The sequence below is a fragment of the Leptonychotes weddellii genome, chromosome 2, assembly GCF_054177405.1.
Source record: "Leptonychotes weddellii isolate Sample4059 chromosome 2, ASM5417740v2, whole genome shotgun sequence".
Classification (NCBI taxonomy): Eukaryota; Metazoa; Chordata; class Mammalia; order Carnivora; family Phocidae; genus Leptonychotes; species Leptonychotes weddellii.
In genome coordinates this window covers 168,250,705-168,271,706 of record NC_138370.1, presented here as the reverse complement: position 1 = coordinate 168,271,706, position 21,002 = coordinate 168,250,705, and the positions used below count along the sequence as shown (strand labels likewise).

Genomic DNA, 21,002 nt, shown 5'->3' with positions numbered 1-21,002 from the left:
CTTAAACTTTCAGGCCAAGCAAGACAAACATAAACATGCGCCAGGTTTAGAAGAATTTTCTTAAGGGAAGAAAAAAAGCAGACTGCTGTTTTATCTTGATGTTTATTGGCAAGCATGCTGAAGTACACCTCCACGTGTGACCTCAGGTCCCTGGTTGGGCTGCGCATTGAATCGATTTATAGGATCGTAAGGCTAGACCTCCAGGGGTCACCTCATTTCAGTGCCTTCAGACAGAAACAAATACCTGCACAAGTGCTCTAACTCTGAACAGCTCTACAACAAAGAGTTTCCAGAACGTAGTTTTGTTAGCAACTGTTTCCCAACCCTTATAGCCAGGAGACACCTCCTTAATGTAACATGCTCATGCAGCCTTAACGGGCACCGCCTTCACTGGTTTGGGGGGAAAGTACTGATCATGACCTCTTCACACCATAAACTAATGCCATCACACCCGCCACCACGTACTGAGTTCTTACTCGGTCCTCAGCACACCTGTTCTCTCTTAATACTCACAGCGGTATTGTACGGTGGGTCTGCAACTGAGACAGGAGGAAACCAAGGCTCAACTTCCAGTTCACCCAGACAGTAAATGCAGAGCTAACAAGTCTGTCTGACTCGAAACCTTATATATTCAATAAATATTTACTGAGCATCTTCTATGTGACAGGCATTTCTCAGGCACTGGGGATACAGCAGCCTAGAAAAGCAGAGAAAAATCCCATGGAGCTTACGTTCATGTGTAAACCCAGCTTGTCACCTACTACGCTAGACGCGGATTCTCCTGCTGACTCTTTAGTTTATCCATCTTAGCTTTGTAATTAAGACTCAGATGGAGATGGAAAAAAAAATGAGCACATTCCTCTGTTTCTGTTTCAGTATTACAGTTTGGTTCACAGAGAAAAATACTATCCCTATTCCCCTTTGCAAGGATTATTGGAAAAAATAAATCTACTGAAATTCAAATTAATCTCACATGCTGGCCTTTGTCACAAACGCTGTGACAAATCTGTTCTCTAGAAAACATGGCAGAATACATGTGCTTCAGAATATTTCTAGGAAGTGAAACATGTATGCTGAATGTTCTTCCTTCATGTATAAACTCAAGAGAAAGCCAACAAGCATGTTGATACAGAAGAATGCTCCCAGACAAAAGATGGTTTTGCTATTTCTATGTCTTCTTCACGAAGGAAAAGCACTCCATCTGGAGGTGAGCTTCCAAAGCATGTGAAAGCAGTCTGCGACCGCGGCCAAAGGGTTGAAACCCAGAGCCCAGAGCCGCCTTAGCACCTGGCACTGCCCCCCACCCCCCGGGCCCTGAAGCCCAGCCCCAGGTCCACAGCCTGCCCCGCCTACAGCCAGGTGACAGGGCTGTCCACTGCTGCTTCGGTGACAGGTCACTGCCCCGCTGTGTGTGGAGCATTTCCCTCAGGCCTCTTGAAAGGAGGCTTAAGAAACCCCTTTGGAGGGCAGGTTCTTTGCTGCTATTTGATGAGGAAGCATGTGGACCAACAACACCCTGATGTCCTTAACACAGTGGCAGAAAACACTGCTGGGTGAGTCCCCTGCAGATGATTCGGGAGAGACAAGCTCTCACCCTAAGAGCATAGAGCCCACAACCTGGAATTGGTTTTCTGCTTATCAGCAACTTCCAGAATTAGCAAATCAGAGTCTTCCCTCCATCATTATCCCATGGGGAACCATTCCCTGACTTTTTAAGGGATTTACTCATGGAATTTTCGCAAGAATCAGTAGCGACTCCTGAAACTCTTCCTGTGACTGCTTTACGTTGTCTTGAGAAAAGTTAAGTTTTTAAAAATAGATTATTTCTGTTAATAAAGTCTTCCTCTCATTTCTTTTTTCTTTCTTGCCTCTGATAGATGAGTGACATGCTTAAAAAGGTATACCAGGTATTTTGTCTTACATCCGTTGGTAGTTATTAGGCTTTTACTTAGCTGCTTTCCGTCCCCTGCCACTTCATGGAAGCTGATGGGTCCTGGTGTATGTGCGATCCCTTGGCGATGAGCTACAGCAGACGTTGGAAGTTCCATGAAGAATGTCCAGCTCTGTCTTTCGGCCCATTTCATTTTGCCAGAGAGATTCTTAGTTAGCTGTGAATGTAGGAAGTCATAGGTGTGAATGTAGCCTGCACGCTGGGCACCATCTCCACTGTTTAGAAGCCTATAAAATCCATGGAGCTGCTTCTTACAGAGACAGCGCGGCTGTGACAATGATTTCTGATTAGGAGAGCTGTCACAGTGTGTCCAAAGAGAGGTTTTGAACCCATTTGATTTTCTATAAATACTGACACTAACCTAGAGGTAAAGAAAAAAAAAAAAATTGAACCAGTTAAGAATCTTCCACATTTTGTGTTGAATCAAACTGCGAATTTGTCAGTTAGCCCTTAATTTGTTTTGTAATAAACAACCCAAATTCTTCTAGTATTTAGCATTCCCTTGGCACTTCTTAGATTACCAAGATGGCATACTCCTCCACAAATCACTGTTTCGCTCCAAGGAATGGCATCCTGGTGACCTAAGCAAGTATCAATGACCATTAGTAGATACTTATTTAAATGCTTACCTTGTGTATGCTCGGGGCAGAGAGGAACACAAGATGATTCAAGCATGGGCCCTGCTCTCACGAAGCACTAGGTACGTAGTCAAGATACACAACTGCACATCCAGGTCCAAGTGGTAGAAAACGTTTTAGACATAGTTTCTTCAACCTGGAAGGCCAATAGTCAGGACTGATTCAAGGTTTTTGTTGCTCTTTCTGGGCAAAGCCTATTGCTGCCTCTTAAGTGCTCCCCTGGCACCCTGTGTTTATCTCCATAGAATCTCTGGTCAAGTAGTTCAAGTGCCTGACTGCTTGTTAGTGTTTTCCTCTAGACTAGAAGTTGCTTAGGGCACTGTTTCATACTCATTTATCCACAGCACCTGGTACCTTTCAGACTCTCAGCAAATAACTGGATGAGTAAGTAAATAAATGAGTGTAAAGAACATAGGGATGAATTCACTGGGTGCTTTGTTTCATAGCACTCTTGTTGCATGATTCTCCGTCTTTCTAAAGTTACAATTATTTCTGGGGTGACAGTTCTATCCCAGGAGTCTGTGACACACCTATACCAAACAAGTCTTCAGAGCTCACCATTTCCATTTATTTATATCTACGTCCTAACATCTGTCGGGCAGCTACCGTGGGGCGGCGGTATGCTGAGCAGTAGGTGGTTACAGTGATGACGCAGATGACGATGATGTTCAGTTTCAGATGTCAGGGACATCCCATGGGAGTATGTGGGAGGCTTCCGGAAGTGCCTCCATCCTACTTAATCCCCACAACCACTACCCCAATCCCTCAGGGTACAGCAATCGAATTAGAAACAGGAGCCACAGTCCAGCTCCAATGAAACAGAAGTCAAGAACAGCTGGGATAGTCTAGATTCTATCTGAAGTCATAAAAAAGTAAGGGGATGTTTTCTGTGCACTTGTTCATTCACTCAACAATATTTGTTAAACACTTACTATGTGTACTACGTGCCAGGTGGTATTGGTACTGGAGATAAAAAAACAAGAGCAAAACAAAATCCCCGATTCTAGGAATCTTACTCTATAGGGGGAGACAGAGTAAACTTATCAGTGATTTTAAATGCTAAAAGAATAAATAAATAAAGCAGAGCATGAGAAGGATAGTTGGGTGCACTTCCCTTCTCAAAACAAACACATTTTCAGGCACTGCCTAGAATCTAAATTCTACTTAACAGTTAATTTTTCTAATAAAATTTTATTTGAGTTTATCTTGAAACCCTTTGAAATGTAAGCAACCATATGTATATTTTTATACTAAGCAATAAAATTCTTGTAAAAACATTTAAATATCTGCTTTTTTCAAACTATTTTTTTTTTAGTAATAGCTTTAGGGAAAAAAAATTACAACATGTGTCTAAAGGCAAATGAAAATTGTTCTGTTTCATCTGCTTTGAGTTACTATCAGAAGCTTGGGAATTGGTAGCTCATCTTGGATCAGAGAACTGCTTAAAATAAATATAATACATTTGATCTTTCTAGTTCTGTTTCCTTTTTGCTTGAGACCCATTACTATTATGTATTACATTGATCATGGATTTAAAACTTAACATATCAACATGTATCTGTCAATCTGTTATGCATTTAACATGAGTTGCTCAAGCTTTGCCTTTGAGATGTTAGATTTCTGGGCCCCTCCCCCCTCTAAAACCAATGTCAAAATACACATAAAACTACTGCTTGGTCTCATCCATCAGAATTAGTACATTATACTTTACTTTCTATAGAGGTGGTTATAGTTTTCATAGCGCTGCTTGCCTGTTGACTGCTTTCTTTCAGTCCTGTTCAATATATTTTAAGCATTTAATGAATCCATCTAATCTTCAGATTATAAATATAATTAAATAAAGCCCTGGGACTCCAGGGCATGGCAATAGCGTAAGGGGTCACTTAATCATAGTTCCTGAAGCACATGTTTAGTTCATGTCGACTGTGGGATCGCAACGCGTTCTGTGTCTCCGGTAATCAGATGTAAACTCCATGGAGTCTTTGTTTTCGAAGTTTGATTCTCAGGAAGATGAGAAATTGCTTCAAGCAACAGCGAAGTTTCAAACCGAATGTGCCTTAAAGTTTCCACACCGCCAGTGTCTCACGACGGTGACTGACATCAGTGGAAAAACCGTCTTTGTCACCCGTTACCTCAAGCCTTTAAACCCTCCGCGGGAGCTCCTGGATGCCTGCCCCAACAGCCCCCAGGCAATGGAGGTGAGTGTGTTTCACAAGCCCGTCACGGCTGCTCCTAAAAATGTGTTCGTTTTAACATACCGCCCTCTTAATTACCATATTTCCTAGGACTTAAGATAGTCACTATATTGAGATCGTTAGTGGTGAAAGAAATGATTAGCACTTTTTTATTACTCTGAGGCTCACTTTCTTTAGAAAAGTCTGAAGGTACCAGAGAGGGTAATAATCCTTAGTTCATTCTTTCAGTGAACGACCGTGGGGTGCTTACCGTGTCCCTGGCTCTAGACTGGTTCTGGAAATTAACATTTGGAAGATGCTTTACACTTTGGCAATGTCTTACATAAACATGCCCTCAGTATGCGTCCTCCATCACTTTCTGGGATTCAAACCGAGGCCTCTGATTTCAGAACTCATGCACTTTCTACCATAGCAAGGTAACTATTCAGTATGATACTTAATACTGTAGGCATCACTGACTTCCAATGAGGCAAAAATTATTTCCAAGATTTGAGGATGTACGGCGTGTGAGCCGTCACCACAGAACGCATCCACACTGAGCCATTAAATATACGTGCGTATTCTCTGGCTGCAGAGCACCCTCCCCATCACAACCACACGTGAACAGAAGCCGTATTTTAAACAGGCTATTTTTAAGTGAATACTGTAACCCATAACTATCTTTAGAGAGTGGGTAGTCTAGGGAGTAGTTGCTGCTAATAAGTCATTAACATAATAATTTAGGAACAGGGTGATGATACATCTATTTGCAGATATAGATACAGCAAAAAAGTAAAACCTGTGTTCCACATTTCAGATACTTTTTTTATTAATCAATTTTTATTAAAAATCACAATAGGGACTTCCCTCTATTCTTCTTAGCATAGTAAATATGCAGAAAACTCCTCCCAGGAGAGAACACTTAGGAGTGATGAATAAAATATTTAAACCATTTTTAAAATCACGGCTGACATAGAACTAAGGCGGCAGGGGGGGAACTCAGAGACAGGGAACAATGAAGCAGGTTCCACAAGGGTGAGAGTCTGAAATAGTGTCTGCTCTGAGGTCGTCCAATAATTCCTGATGCCTAGAGCTGGGCATCTACACAAGGCATGCCCACAAGGCTGTGTGGGGAAGGAGGTAATGTGTGGTGCCAGGGCAGGGAAGGGGGCTGAATTAGAGACTCAGGTACAGAGTTAGGACTCTCGACAGGTAATGTCAACAGTGGGTACACCAGGAAATACCCAGCTTTGCAGAAAGAATCTTGCCTGTCTCAGCCTTGACTGTGGATGGAAGAGAAATGAGAAAAGTTTCTCCGGGGAATTCCTAATCACTAAGTTGTATTTATTCACACTTGAGACTGGAATTTACACTGCCCGGATGACCCCAAAAAAACTTCAGCTGAAAATTTAATTGAAAGTGTTCCCTGTTCTAATGCCCCTAAATCCCTGACAGAAGGAAAAAGAAATCTTTCTAGAAGAACGCCCTTTAAACTCAACCTTAAAAACAAACAAACAAACAGAAAAAGTTCCAAAGTTCCAAGCAACACAAACATAAAAGATCATCAATAAGGTGCCTGGGTGACTCAGTCGGTTAAGTGGCTGCCTTCAGCTCAGGTCATGATCCCAGGGTCCTGGAATCAAGCCCTACATCGAGCTCCTTGCTCCATGGGAAGTCTGCTTCTCCCTCTCCCCTGCTTATGCTTTCCCCTGCTTGTGCTCTCTCTCTCAAATAAATAAAATCTTAAAAAAAAATCACCAATAAAGAAATAAGTCACCATGAGGAAGGCAAGAGTTAGCACATACCACACACTGCAGAGTAGTCCACAAAGACTGCAGATACTAGAATTATCAGATTCAGAATATAAAATAGATATGTTTGCTAAGTTTAAGAAATCCAGGGAATTGAAAATGTAACAGAAGAACAGTAGACTATCAGAACTGACAGGCAGGTTGTTAAAAATAATTGCATGGTACTTACAGAAGTATAAAATAGAATAGTTAAAACGAGACAATGAACAACTGGCTTAAGCAAAACATAAAATACAGTTAAATACAGAGTTAAGTTACATACAGGTAAGTACAGAGAGACTTCATGAACTGGAATATGCATGCAAAGAAATTACTTGGAATACAGCACAGAGATAGCAAAAAATAGAAGATTTAAAGGAAAGGTTAAGAGACAATGATGATAGAGGCAGGACAGCCAAACCCTGTATGAAAGGAGAAAGGCAACATTCAAAGAGAGCTGAGAATTTATAAGACTTGATGAAAGACAACAATTCTCTGATGCAGGAAGCCCAGTATATCCTACATAAGATAAAATAGAATTAAAATCTAGGCATATCATAGGGAACTACAAAGATGATCTTAAAAGCAGCTGGAGAGAAAACAGATTTTCTATAAAAGAACAATGAGTCAACCAATGGACTTTTCAGCTGCACAAATGAAAGTCAGAGAAGGCATAATATCTTCAAAAGGCTGAAGGAAAATAGCCATCAAACTAGTCGTTTATATCCAGTGAAACCATCTTTCACACAAACATTGGAGAATTTACAACCAAAAGATTCTCACTTAAGAAATTTCTAAAAAATATACTTCAGAGAAGGAAAACTCTCAGAAAATCCTAGACAACCACGCATAATGGTAAAGAAAATGGGAAATTTGTGAGTAGGGCGCCTGGGTGGCTCAGTTGGTTAAGCGACTGCCTTCGGCTCAGGTCATGGTCCTGGAGTCCCGGGATCGAGTCCCGCATCGGGCTCCCTGCTCGGCAGGGAGTCTGCTTCTCCCTCTGACCCTCCCCCCTCTCATGCTCTCTATCTCATTCTCTCTCTCAAATAAATAAATAAAATCTTTAAAAAAAAAAAAAAAAGAAAATGGGAAATTTGTGAGTAAATCTAAACAGGCATTGTCTTCACGTCAATAATACTAGCAATGAGGATGGAAAATAGTGATTAAAAACAAAAATCCTGGAAAAAATGCATGTCAGGACAGGACTGATGAGAGTATTTTAATTCCCTTGTATTTTCCAAGAGGAAAGTGAAGATATTTATTAACTTATAGAGTTTAAGTTAAATATTCATGTTGAAATTTCTTTTTTTTTTAAAGATTTTATTTACTTATTTTAGAGAGGGCACAAGCAGGTGAGGGCAGAGTGAGAAAGAAAGGGACAAGCAGACTCTGTGCTGAGTGCGGAGCCCAACAGGGGGCTCGATCCCATGACCCTGAGATCATGACGCAAGCCGAAATCAAGAGTTAGGGGCTCAACCGACTGAGCCACCCAGGTGCCCCCATGTTGAAATTTCTAAATTAATCACTTAAAAGAATGAAAGAAAGTGCATATAGCTTCCAAAGTGGCGGGAGATAAAATAATGAAATGGGATGAAGAAGAGAGTGGTCAGAAAAAAAAGAAACAGAAAAAAGTGTGAAAAATAAAAAACACAGAATAAGGTAGTAGAAATAGTCTAAATGTTTACTAGTAATCGCAATCAAAGCAAAGGGGTTAAACTTTCCAGTTAAAAAACAAAGACTGTCGAACTAGATTTTTAAACCGTTTATGGTGGGCCTTTACAAGCTGATTCTAATATTTATATGACGGTGCAAAGGGCCAAAATAGCCAAGACATCCTGAGGAATAAGAAGAACTCAGTGGGAAGATTTGCCATACCATACATCCAGACTATTATGAGACCATAGTAATTAAAGTAAAATGGTATTGACACACAGATAACAGAGAGAAAAATGGGAAAGAATAAAAAGTCCACTCAAATATAACCCACTCAAACCTGACAGATAACAAAACTAGCATTGGAAATTAGTAAGGAAAAGATTGACTATTACATAAATTTTACTGGAATCACTGATTTTTACATATGGAAAAATAAAAATAGATTCCTACTTCACATCCAAGTGCAGACAGATTGAGGACTTAAATATGAAGGCATTTTTATCTTTATGACTTTTTAACTTTATCTTTACGACTTATTACAAGTCATCTTTATGACATGAGACAGAAAGTATTTCTTAAACAAGATGGAAAATAACACAAGCTGTAAGAAAAAAAAAGATCCATTTGACCATATTAACAGTGAGAACTTGGGTTTATCAAAGATACCACAAAGGAAATGAAAAGCCACAAATAAGATGTTTACAAACTGCAGGAACATGAGTTGTAACTACAATGATGCCCTGATCTTGGTTTCTAAGTACTATTGCTCTCTAAAAAGCTCCTTGGAGAAATGGGTCCTTTCTGGACTGAGCTAGAAGAAATACAAGATGACTGTGAAAGCCTTCTTATACCAGAAAGTAAGGAAGTGCAGGAAAAAAAAAAGAGGACATTTCAAAGTGACCTAGCAGCCAGTGTCTTCGTGTGTGAAAGCTGGATATTAACAGTGACTTCCTTTGTAGGATGTGTGCGGAGGCTGAAATGACATAATGTTAATACAACACTCAGTAAACACTTGGTGAGCATTCACTTCATTTTGTACACATAAATGTTTGTGATACATGAAACTTTCTTGCAATGAGGTAGAGTATCCAGCTTTCTATTTTACCACACATTATTTTTTTAAACAGGAACTGCTCGATTATTTTTTGTTCAAACAGGAACTGGTGGCTCGATATGTATCACTGATTCCTTTCTTGCCTGACACGGTTTCATTTGCTGGCATCTGTGACATGTGGAGCACGTCTGATGTGAGTAGCTCTTCCTCACAGATTTACTAGTTTGTGCTGACTTCATTGAACACGGGCCAAAGGCTTGTATAATTTTAAATTGCAGTGTTCATTGGTCCTTATAAAAATCCACTTGGTCATCTGTTTAGCAGACTGAGCTAAATTCTGAAGTATTTTTTCTTTCTGGTTCCATTTGACCAAGTTCAGAAATTAAGAAAAAAATATTTGCACAAAGAATAAAAAACATTTCAGAAGTCTTATTACTGATTTATCCTCCCAGTATTATCTTAACAATATCCCAGTTTCATTCATTAAAAAAAAAATAAAAATTACACTCTGTATTACACATGGAACTCATATATTCCATAATTTATGGGCTTCCTAAGGCATGCCATGTCATTACTGATTCCGTATGTACTTCCTGGTCACCTACCACATATCAGACATTGTACTAAATTCAGGCTATGAGCGAAATAAACATGGCCTCTGCCCTCATGGAATTTACAATCTGTGTATGTTACAACCAAATGGATCTTCTATGAGACAAACACATATATCATCACAGGTATTCATTCTGCTTCTGGATCTCATGTGTACTATGTTTGGATAATTGTAGGATATTGTTTAATATCCTTTGAAAGATAGCTCTAAACCAAAGAAATTTAAGTACACTAAATTTTTTGTTCCCCAGGATATTTTGGCAACATAATGTTGACAGTATTAGAGGTAACATTTCCACAACCTCAAGACATCTAAAGAAAATATGCAAAGAACAGAATAATTCATGGGCTCTCGAGCCAGATTGGCTTTCCCACTCCCTAGGTATTCCTTCTCTGTGTTTCCACGTCCTCATCTATAAAATGGGAAGAGAAGTACCTCCCTCAGAAGTTTATTCTAGGATTAAATGAGTTAATGCATGCAATGTGCTTAAAACAATTTGGGGGCAGGGCACGGGGAGATATGAACAGGCAGAGTACAAATGATTTTTAGGGCCATGAAAGTATTCTGTGAGATTCTAATGATGGGTACATGTCATTACACATTTGTCAAAACCCAAAAAATGTACAACACCAAGCGTGAGCCCTCCCATAAGCTGTGGACTTTGGGTGATTATGATGTTCAATGTAGGTCTATCAGTTCTAACAATCATCCTACTCTGTGGGTAGATGTTGATAACATGTGGGGGCAAGGGTAGATGGGAAATCTCTTACTCCAATTATGCTGTGAACCTAAAACTGATGTAAAAATAGTCTTCAAAAAAGTATTCAACACATAGTGAGCTATCATATATAAATTCAAAACAAGAAGTAAAACTTTAAAATTTGTCTCCCCCACCATAGTGTTGATTCTAGAAATCCACGTCATCGATGTCAGAGAAAATACCATATTGGTTTGTTTGTTTTAATGAATTAGAACATAGTACCAAAATATGGAAAAAACGATTTTTAAAATAGGTCTTCTACTTTAAGGCACTAGTTTTAACAGTGACTTTTTAAAAATCCTGTATGGCCCATCCAGAATGAAGCAGTCAGTCAACAACATCGTTTTTCTTTTCTTTCCATCTCCATCAGCAATTTCTGGATCTCCTGGCAGGAGACGAAGAAGAGCATGCAGTATTACTATGTAATTATTTTCTCTCTCTGGGGAAGAAGGCCTGGCTCATGATGGGCAGTGCTATTCCTGAGGTAAGACCACGCAGGCTGGCTCCAACAGAGGAGTGTAGTTGTCTTAAGACACTTGCGTTAGGTTCCAGATTATGAACAGTACTAATTTGCATAATGATCCTTTGAGTTGAAAGGAAAGTGGCCCAGAGATTGCACCGTGGGGAGAGAGAACCAGTGATAAGACATGAAATGGTTTTTAGTGGTACTAGGGCTCTGATCAGTGCTTCTGATTGGGGTTTTTTTTTGGCAAATCTGAACATTTATCACTCAAAGGCCCCACCTGACTCTGTCCTTTTAGTTTGAGCCCCCAGCTGCCCATGGTACTCAGAATTTTGATTCCCTTAGTGATCCAGTGCTACTCATGCTAAGGAGTGAAGGGGATCTGAAGAAGTGTGGCGAGGTTAGAGATCTCTTCTGTCATGCCCACTGCTTCCTCAGGCATCTGCGACTAACCAGCAGGCAAAGGGGAACCCAGCAGACAACCACAGGAGCAAAGAAAAGAATGTTAGGAGCTATATTTTGATATTATTGTTACTTTTATTGGACTGGAGTTACCAACTATTAGAATGTTTCCCCCAGCCCACTGCAAATGTCCCTAAATTTTGGGAATATTAGGGTAATTTGGGGTACGAGTTTAGAAAATTCACATGAATTGAAGCAGCTTATCCAAAGAGTGTATCCAAAGGAGGCCACAAGTTTCCAGGAATCCTTGGGAATTAGGTAGCATGAGTTGCCACCGGGCAGGTATTATCACATCCAAAAACTAATTCATTCTCCATCGTTATCTTTCAGGGAGGCTGGTACAAGGAAAAGAACACTAGGCTAGGAAGTCATGAAGCCTGGGTTCAAAGCTCTGCCTATTCCTCATGAGCTGTGTGGCTCTAAGCAAGTCAGTTCACAACTCTTGAGTTTTATAAGGAAGCCAGGATAATAAATCTTGCCCTGCCTTCCCCAGAAGGCTATTGTGAACATCAAAGGAAGTCCACACACGAGCAGTAAATGAATAAATGCTCTCTGTAAAAAAAAAAAATAATAATAATAATAATAATAATACAGTAATAGACAAGTACTCTGAGTAAAAAAGTTAAAGTACTTTGTCAGTCTCTAACCCCCAAACCCACTCCCTACCCCAGGTGTATTCACTGCTAACAGGTTGGTACGTATCTTTTCAAAACATCTTCTATGCATTTACATAATTATAAATGTATCTCAAGCACTAGTTACTGTATTAAAAACAGAAGCTGTATTCAGACATAATCAGCCTTCTAAATACTTAACTATCCCTATTTGGTCTACTGTACTAGCAGATGCAAGCATTTTGCAAAAATGAACATTTGATTTTATTTCTTAAATCCAATGCAACCTAGAACTTCAAACTAATTTTCATCATTAGCCATGAATTTTAGAAATTGGGGTCCAACCAAAGTAATTAATTCTGTGTGCAAACTAATCTTGACCTCAATTGCATGATTGATTAGAAACTGTTTTAATGACTATCTTCCTTCAGGGTCCAACTGCCTATGTGCTAACTCGGGAGCAAAGTCACTATTTAATATGGAATCCCTGCACTGGACATTTTTATGGACAATTTGATACATTCTGCCCCTTAAAAAGTGTGGGCTGTTTAATAGGTCCCGATAATGTAAGTATTACCTTTGGATGACTGTTGCTTTTTTTTTAATTGACCTACTGATTTAATAAAATTTTATGTACCAAAAAATTTATATAAACATACATACATAACAGTTAAAGAAATGTAGTGTCAAGCACGTGGCAAGATGTCCTAAACAGTGACTTTTGGTTGAATTAGTCACCTGATCTGCAGAGAAGCACAATGAGGTTAAAGAATATAGAACTCAGATTCAGAGGACCTGCGTTTATGTCCTGGTTCTGTCCTCACTTGTCTCTTCCAAAACAGAGTTTATAAGTACCTAACTCATAGTGTTTTGAGAACTAAGTGAGGCAAACTTATCACCTGAGAAGACTGGGTCCCTCCCTCCCTTCCCTTCTTCTCTCCCTCCCATCTTTCCTGCTCCCTCCCTTCCTTTCATCCTTCCTTTCTTCCTTTTTTCTTTCCCTTCCCTTCCCTTTTCAAAGAGAGACTCCTAGTACCCACCAGGTGATAGGGGGCAAACTTAATTATGAAGGGTACCATATAAGACAGTGGTTAAAAACATGAGTTACGGGGTCAGACTACCTGAGTTTAAACTTCATCATTTACTAGTTGTGTGAGCTTGGGAAAATTTCTTACGTCATACAGCTTCAGCTTCTTCATTGGTAAAATGGGGGTAAAGGTAGCAATTACGTTGAAGAGTGTTGTGAGCCATGAATGAGATGACCAGTGTAAAGCAGCTAACATACAGGGACAACTCTATACTGTCTGCTATGACTGTTTTTATCATCATCATCTTAGTGGTCTGAACTTTATGCATCTGTCAGAAAAGCCATTTCAGCATGCATCCCCAATGTGTATTTTTTACTGAAGTACAATTAACACACAGTGTTATATTAGTTTCATGTGTACAATACGATGATTCAACAATTCTGTACTCAGTGCTCATCTCAGTAAGTGTGCTCTTGATCCCCTTTATCTATTCACCTATCCCCCCACCCACCTCCCCTCCAGCAACCCCCAGTTTGTTCTCTGTATTTAATGGTCTGTTTTTTAATCTCTTTTGTTTGTTTTGTTTCTTAAATTCCACATATGCGTGAAGTCATGTGGTATTTGTCTTTCTCTGTCTGACTTATTTCACTTAGCATTACATCCCATAGGTCCATCCAGGTTGTCATAAATGGCAAGATCTCATTTTTTTCTATGACTCAGTAATATTCCATTATATATATATATCTTCTTTATCCATTCATCTATCAGTAGACACTTGTGTTCTTTCCATATCTTGGCTATTGTAAATAGTGTTGCAATAAACAGCAGAGGTGCATATATCTCTTCAAATTAATTGTTTTCATTTTCTTTGGGTAAATACCCAGTACCGGAATCACTGGATCATATGGTAATTCTATTTTTAATTTTTTGAGAAAAAAAATATAACTGTTTTCCATAGTGGTTGCACCAGTTTGCATTTCCCACCAACAGTGCACAAGGGTTCCTTTTTTTCCACCAACACTTGTTTCTTGTGTTTTTTATTTTAGCGATTCTGACAGGTGTGAGGTGATATCTCATTGTAGTTTTGATTTGCACTTCTCTGATGACTAGTGATGTTGGAAATCTTTTCATATGTATGTCTTCTTTGGAGAAATGTCTGTTCATGTCTTCTGTCCATTTAAAAATGGATTAAAAATTTAAGTAAAAATTAATTTAAAAATTAAAAATTGGATTACTTGGGGGTTTTGTTGTTGTTTTGGTGTTGAGTTGTGTAAGTTCTTTATATATTTGGGATATTAACCCTTTATCGGGTATATCATTTGCAAATATCTCCTCCCATTCTGTAGGTTGTTCTTTAGTTTTGTTGTGTCCTGTGCTGTGCAGAAGCTTCTTATATTGATGTAGTCCAAGTAGTTTATTTTTGCTTTTGTTTCCCTTGCCTCAGGAGACATATCTAGAAGAATGTAGCTACAGCCAGTGTCTGAGTAATTACTGCCGGTGCTCTCATCCAGGACTTTTATGGTTTCAGCTCTCATTTTTAGGTCTTTAATCCATTTTGAGTTTATTTTTGTGTACAGTGTAAGAAAGTGGGCCAGCTCATTCTTTTGCATATTTTCCCAACACCATTTGTTGGGAAAGACTGTCTTTCCCATTGCATATTCTTGCCTCCTTTTTGAAGATTAATTGACCATATAAGCATGGGTTTATTTCTGGGCTCTCTGTCCTGCTCTGTTGATTTGTGTGTCCATTTTTGTGCCAGTACCATACTATACTGCTTTGATTACTACAGCTTTGTAGTATATCTTGATATCTGGGATTGAGAAGCTTCCAGTTTTGTTCTTCTTTTTCAAGACTGTTTCGGCTATTTGGAGTCTTTTGTGGTTCCATACAAATTTTAGGATTATTTGTTCTAGTTCTATGGGGGGGAAAATGCTATTGGTATTTTGATAGGGATTGCATTAAATCTGTAGATTGCTTTGGGTAGTATGGATATTTTAACAATATCTGTTCTTCCAATCCCTGAGCATGGAATATCTTTCCATTTGTTTGTGTCATCTTCAATTTATTTCATCAGTGTTTAATAGTTTTCAGAGTACAAGTCTTTCACCTCCTTGGTTAAGTTTATTCCTAGGTATTTTATTATTTTTGGCATAACTGTAAATGAGATTGTTTTCTTAATTTCTCTATCTGCTACTTCATTATTAGTGTATAGACTTGTAACAGATTTCTGTATATTAATTTTGTATTCTACAACTTCATTGAATTCAATTACCAGTTTTAGGAGTTTTTTGCTGGAGTCTTTAGGGTTGTCTTTATATAGCATCATGTCATCTGCAAATCGTGAAAGTTTTACTTCTTCCTTACCAATTCGAATGCCTTTTCTTTTCTTGTCTCATTGCTGTGACTAGTGGTGATAGTGAACATCTCTTGTCTTATTACTGATCTTAGAGGAAAAGCTCTCAGTTTTTCACCATTGAGTATGTTAGCTGTGGGTTTGTCATATATGGCTTTTATTATGTTGAGATATGTTCCTTCTAAATCTACTTTGTTGAGAGTTTTTATTATGAATGGATGTTGTACTTTGCCAAATGCTTTTTCTTCATCTGTTGAGATGAATATATGAATATATGGCTTATATCTTTTCTCTCTTTTTTTTTAAAGATTTTATTTATTTATTTGACAGAGAGATAGAGAGAGAGAACAAGTAGGCAGAGAGGCAGGCAGAGGGAGAGGGAGAAGCAGGCTCCCGCCGAGCAGGGACCCCGATGCGGGGCTCGATCCCAGGACTCTGGGATCATGACCTGAGCCAAAGGCAGCTGCTTAACCGACTGAGCCACCCAGGTGCCCCTATATCTTTTCTCTTATTAATGTGATGTATGATACTGATTAACTTGCAAATATTGAACCACCCTTGCATCCCTGGAGTAAATCCCACTCGACCATAAATGATTTTTTTAAATATATTGTTGATTTGGTTTGCTAATATTTTGTGGAGGATTTTTGCCTCTATGTTCATCTGAGATATTGACCTGCAGTTTTCTTTTGTTGTGTCTTTGTCTGGTTTTGGTGTCAGGATAATGCTGGCCTCATAGAGTGAATTTGGAAGCTTTCCTTCCAAATCTATTATTTGGAATAGTTTGAAAAGAATAGGTATTAACTCTTTTTTAAATGTTTGGTAGAATTCACCTATGAAGTCATCTAGTCCTAAAATTTTGTTTGTTAGGAGTTTTTTGATTACTGATTCAATTTCATTGTTAGTAATTGGTCTGTTCAAATTTTCTATTTCTTCCTGATTTCAGTTTTAAGTTATATATTTTTAGGAATTTATCCAATTCTTCTAGGTTGTCCAGTTTGTTGGTATATATAATTTTTCATAATATTCTCTTAAAATCATGTGTATTTCTGTGGTCAGTTGTTATTTGTCTTCCTTCATTTCTGATTTTGAGTCCTTTTTTTTTTTTTTTTTCCTTTATGGGTCTGGCTAAAGGTTTATAAACTTTTTTATCTTTTCAAAGAACCAGTTCCTGGTTACATTGATCTTTTCTGGGGTTTTTTTGTGGGGTTGTTGTTTTTTGTTTTTTGGGGGTTTTTTGGTCTCTATTTCATTTTTTCTGCTCTAATCTTATTTCCTTCCTTCTACTGAATTTGGGCTTCTTTTGTTCTTCTCTTTCTAGCTCCTTTAGGAGTAAGGTTATGTTGTTTGAGATTTTTCTTGTTTCTTGAGGTAAGCCTGTATTGCTATAAACTTTCCTCTTTAGAATAGCTCTTACTGCATCCCAAAGATTTTGTTTTTCATTTTCATTTGTCTCCGTGTATTTTTTTTTTTTTAAGATTTTATTTATTTATTTGACAGAGAGAGACACAGCGAGAGAGGGAACACAAGCAGGGGGAGCGGGAGAGAGAGAGAAGCAGGCTTCCCGCGGAGTAGGGAGCCCGATGCGGGGCTCGATCCCAGGACCCTGGGATCATGACCTGAGCCAAAGGCAGACGCTTAACGACTGAGCCACCCAGGCGCCCCTCCGTGTATTTTTTTTTAATTTACTCTTTGATGTCTTAGTTCAACCATTCATTATTTAATAACATGTTATTTAGCCTCCACTTATTTGTGTTCTTTCCAGATTTTTTCTTGTGGCTGATTTCTAGTTTCGTAACCAGTGTAGTCAGAAAAGATGCATCACATGATAGTCTTTTTGAATTTATTAAGACTTGTTTTGTGGCCTAATACATGTTCTATCCTGGAGAAAGTTCCATGTGCACCTAAAAAGAATGTGTATCCTGCTGTTTTTGGATGGAATGTTCTGTATATATCTATCTATCTGTTAGGTCCATCTGGTCTAACATATCATTCAAAGCACTGTTTCCTTGTTGATTTTCTGTCAAAGTACTGTTTCCTTATTGATTTTCTGTCTGGATGATCTTTCCATTGATGTAAGTGTTGTGTTAAAGTCCCCTACTATAATTGTATTACTGTCAATTTTTTCCTTTATGTCTGTTAGCAGTTGCCTTATGTATTAAGGTACTCCTATCTTGGGTGCATAGATATTTACAATTGTTATATCCTCTTCTTGGATTGTCCCCTTTATCATTATGTAGTGTTCTTTGTCTCTTGTTACAGTCTTTGTTTTAAAGTCTATTTTCTCCAATATAAGTATTGCTACCCCAGTTTCTTTTTGCTTTCACTTGTATGATTTGTTTCCATCCCTTCACTTTCAATCTTCATGGATGTCAGAAAAAAATCACTTGAGCATGCACTCACAATATATGCATTTTTGTTTATAAATTATGTATTTTATTTGCCCATCAACATATTATTACATTATACACAGAAAAAACTCTTAAAAATAAAAAGGCATTAGAAGATCTAATATTTTCTCCTCATATCTCTGGTGTATGCATCCTACTTTAAATATCACTAGTCTAGAGGCACCTGGGTGGCTCAGTCTGTTTAGCATCTGGCTCTTGATTTCGGCTCGGGTCATGATCTGGGAGTTGTGAGACCAAGTGCTGTGTCAGGCTCCACACCCAGTGTGGAGCCCTCTTGGGATTCTCTCTCTCCCTCCCTCTGCCCCTCCCCATTCATGTGCTCTTGCTGTCTCATAAATTAATTAATTAATTAATTAATTAAATATCACTAGTCTACCCTTTAGGGTTACTGCTAAAATTAGAGAGAATATATGCCAAGCACCCAACAAAGTACCTATCTTTCATAGGTCTTCAGCAAATGGCAGCTATTATTAACTGCAAGTGTGAAGAGCACTGTGGACTACCATTCTCACGTTCATTACTTTTTTAATTAGAAGCATTATCATAATCATGAACGATCTGCTGAGCTCCTCCTGTTTATAAAGAACCAGGTTAAGGACATTTGTAATCAAGCAGAGTCAACTGGCATTGAAAAAGCCCTCAAAGAACTCCATTTTCTGTCAAAATTATTATTAGTTCTCAAAACAATTACTGTCTGTTCTCAAAACAATATGGCTAATTACATAAAGCCCAGTTTTGTGAGGAAGACCCCCAGCCCCTTACTAACAAGAAGCACAACAGTTGCACATGATGTTGGGCACCCTTCATGGCAGCTGTTCCAAAGCTGCTCTAAACCTTGACCTCTCTCGGTAGAGGACCTCACCCTCGCCTAGTTGGCCTGATACTATGCTCTAAAACCTCCACTGCCCTCTGCTCCACCACACAGCCTCTCTGGATTGTCAGCCTTTCTCCTCCTGTACTCCTTTGCCAGGAAAGAAGTGTCTCCCCTTTCTACCCGTGTTTCTGTTTCCACTCTTACTGCAAGACATACCTCTACTCATTATTCCAACTTGCCCCTATATTTTTTCAATTTCTCTGCCAACTGATATGCTCAGAAGTCCAACGGTCCCAAAATATAGGCATATCTCATTTTGTTATGCTTCGTTATATTCACAGATACTGTGTTTTTTACAAATTGAACGTTTGTGGCAACTCTATGCCAGGCAAGTCAGTCGACGCCATTTTCCAACAGCATTTGCTCACTTCGTGTCTCTGTGTCATGTTTTGGTAATTCTTGCAGTATTTCAAACTTTTCATTACTACTATATTTGTTATGATGGTCTGTTGTTATCAGTGATGATAATTTGCTGAAAGCCCAGATGATGGTTAGCATTTTTTTAGCAATATTTTTTTAATTAAGGTATGTATATTGTTTCTTTAGGCATAATGCTATTGTGCACTTAATAGCCTACAGTATATTGTAAACATAACTTTTACATGCACTGGGGAAACCAAAATATTCACTTGACTTCCTTTACTGCGATATTCACTTTATTGCAGTGGTTTGGAACCAAACCACAATATCTCAGAGGTGTGCTTGTATGCTTCTGCCAACCCAGATACACCCTAAACTACCATTGCCCCTCTTTCCTTTGCTTCCAAAATTCTTCAATTACTAATTTTATCCCCTGCTTCTATGTTCTCAGTAAACTCAGACTTTAACCCTTTTAATAATCTAGCTCCTCTTCCCTGACCATCCTATAGAAATTCAACTCTAAGAAGTACCATTGTCTTGCTAATGGATAAATAAATCCAATGGTTTACTCTCATCTTCATTCTCTTCTCCTTTTCTATGTCACATGACATGGCTAATACCCTCTTCGTGAAAAAACAAAACAAAAAACAACCAAAAAACACTTTCTCCACCTTGGTTTGCAGATAAAGAACTGTTTGGTTTTCATTTTTCATTTCCTCCTCTTAAGAGTTTCTTAGGTTTCTTTCACTGGCTCTTCTTCCCACCCCTTAAAAATCAAGAGTTGCTGGAGTGGAGGGGGGTGGGAAGAATGGAGTGGCTGGGGGATGTACATTGGGGAGGGTATGTGTTGTGGTTAGCACTGTGAATTGTGTAAGACTGATGAATCACAGAATTGTACCCCTGAAACAAATAATACATTATATGTTAATTAAAAAAAAAAAAGGTTTGAAGACCACTAAAAAAAGAATAAAGTAAACTAAATGAAAAAAGAAAAGTCTATGTTCCTGAAAATTCTATATTTAGATTTCTTGCAGGACCACACCTATTATTATTAACTGTAACTCTATCTAGGCTATCCTGGCCGAGAAGTTATAATACTATCACCAGCTCCAGAATCTTTCTTTGGATCCTGAATTTTCAACTGTCTGCGAGACACCCAAGTGCTTTATCAAAATCTCAAACTTGGGGGCACCTGGATGGCTCAGTTGGTTGGGCAGCCAATTCTTAGTTCCAGCTCAGGTCATGATCTCAGGGTCCTCGGATAGAGCTCTGCCTCTGGCTCTGTGCTCAGCAGGGAGTCTGCTCAAGGATTCTCTCCCTCCCTCTCCCTCTGCCCCTCCCACTGCTCATGCACCAGTGTGCTCTCTCTCTCTCTCTCTCTCTCTATATATATATATAATAAACCTCAAACTTGGCACATCCAAAACTCAAATCATTTCCCCCTTGCCTCCAAAACCGGCTCCTCCTCCTGGCTTCCTGTTTCTATAGATGTCAGTTACCCAGATTCACTCTCAGAATTGTCCTTGATTTCCTCTCTCCCTTACTTCCTCCTACTTCAATCCTATTAACAGATACCAAATCATACAGATTCTACCTGTTGTTTCCCAGGCCATGCCATTATTGTTTCACCCTGCATTACTATAAATAACCAACTAAACAATCTCTCCAACTCAATTATTTGGTACACTGATCACTGACTAAGTTTCTGAACCTTCAGCTTCATCATTCTATCACTCAAAAAGTTATCGGAGGTACCTCACTACATACAGATTTAAGAACAAACTTCTTGCCTTGGATTTCA

General features: G+C 38.8%; 1 protein-coding gene across 1 annotated transcript in view; it reads left to right on the top strand.

Moving 5' to 3' along the window:
• Positions 1-21,002, top strand: part of CC2D2A (coiled-coil and C2 domain containing 2A) — a 121,344-nt gene that overhangs the window by 92,414 nt on the left and 7,928 nt on the right. Inside the window, exons 27-30 of the mRNA XM_081813176.1 lie at positions 4,584-4,787; positions 9,367-9,456; positions 11,007-11,120; positions 12,607-12,741. Of these exons, the coding sequence (XP_081669302.1) occupies positions 4,584-4,787; positions 9,367-9,456; positions 11,007-11,120; positions 12,607-12,741 (543 nt within the window). The remainder of the gene's footprint in view (positions 1-4,583; positions 4,788-9,366; positions 9,457-11,006; positions 11,121-12,606; positions 12,742-21,002) is intronic.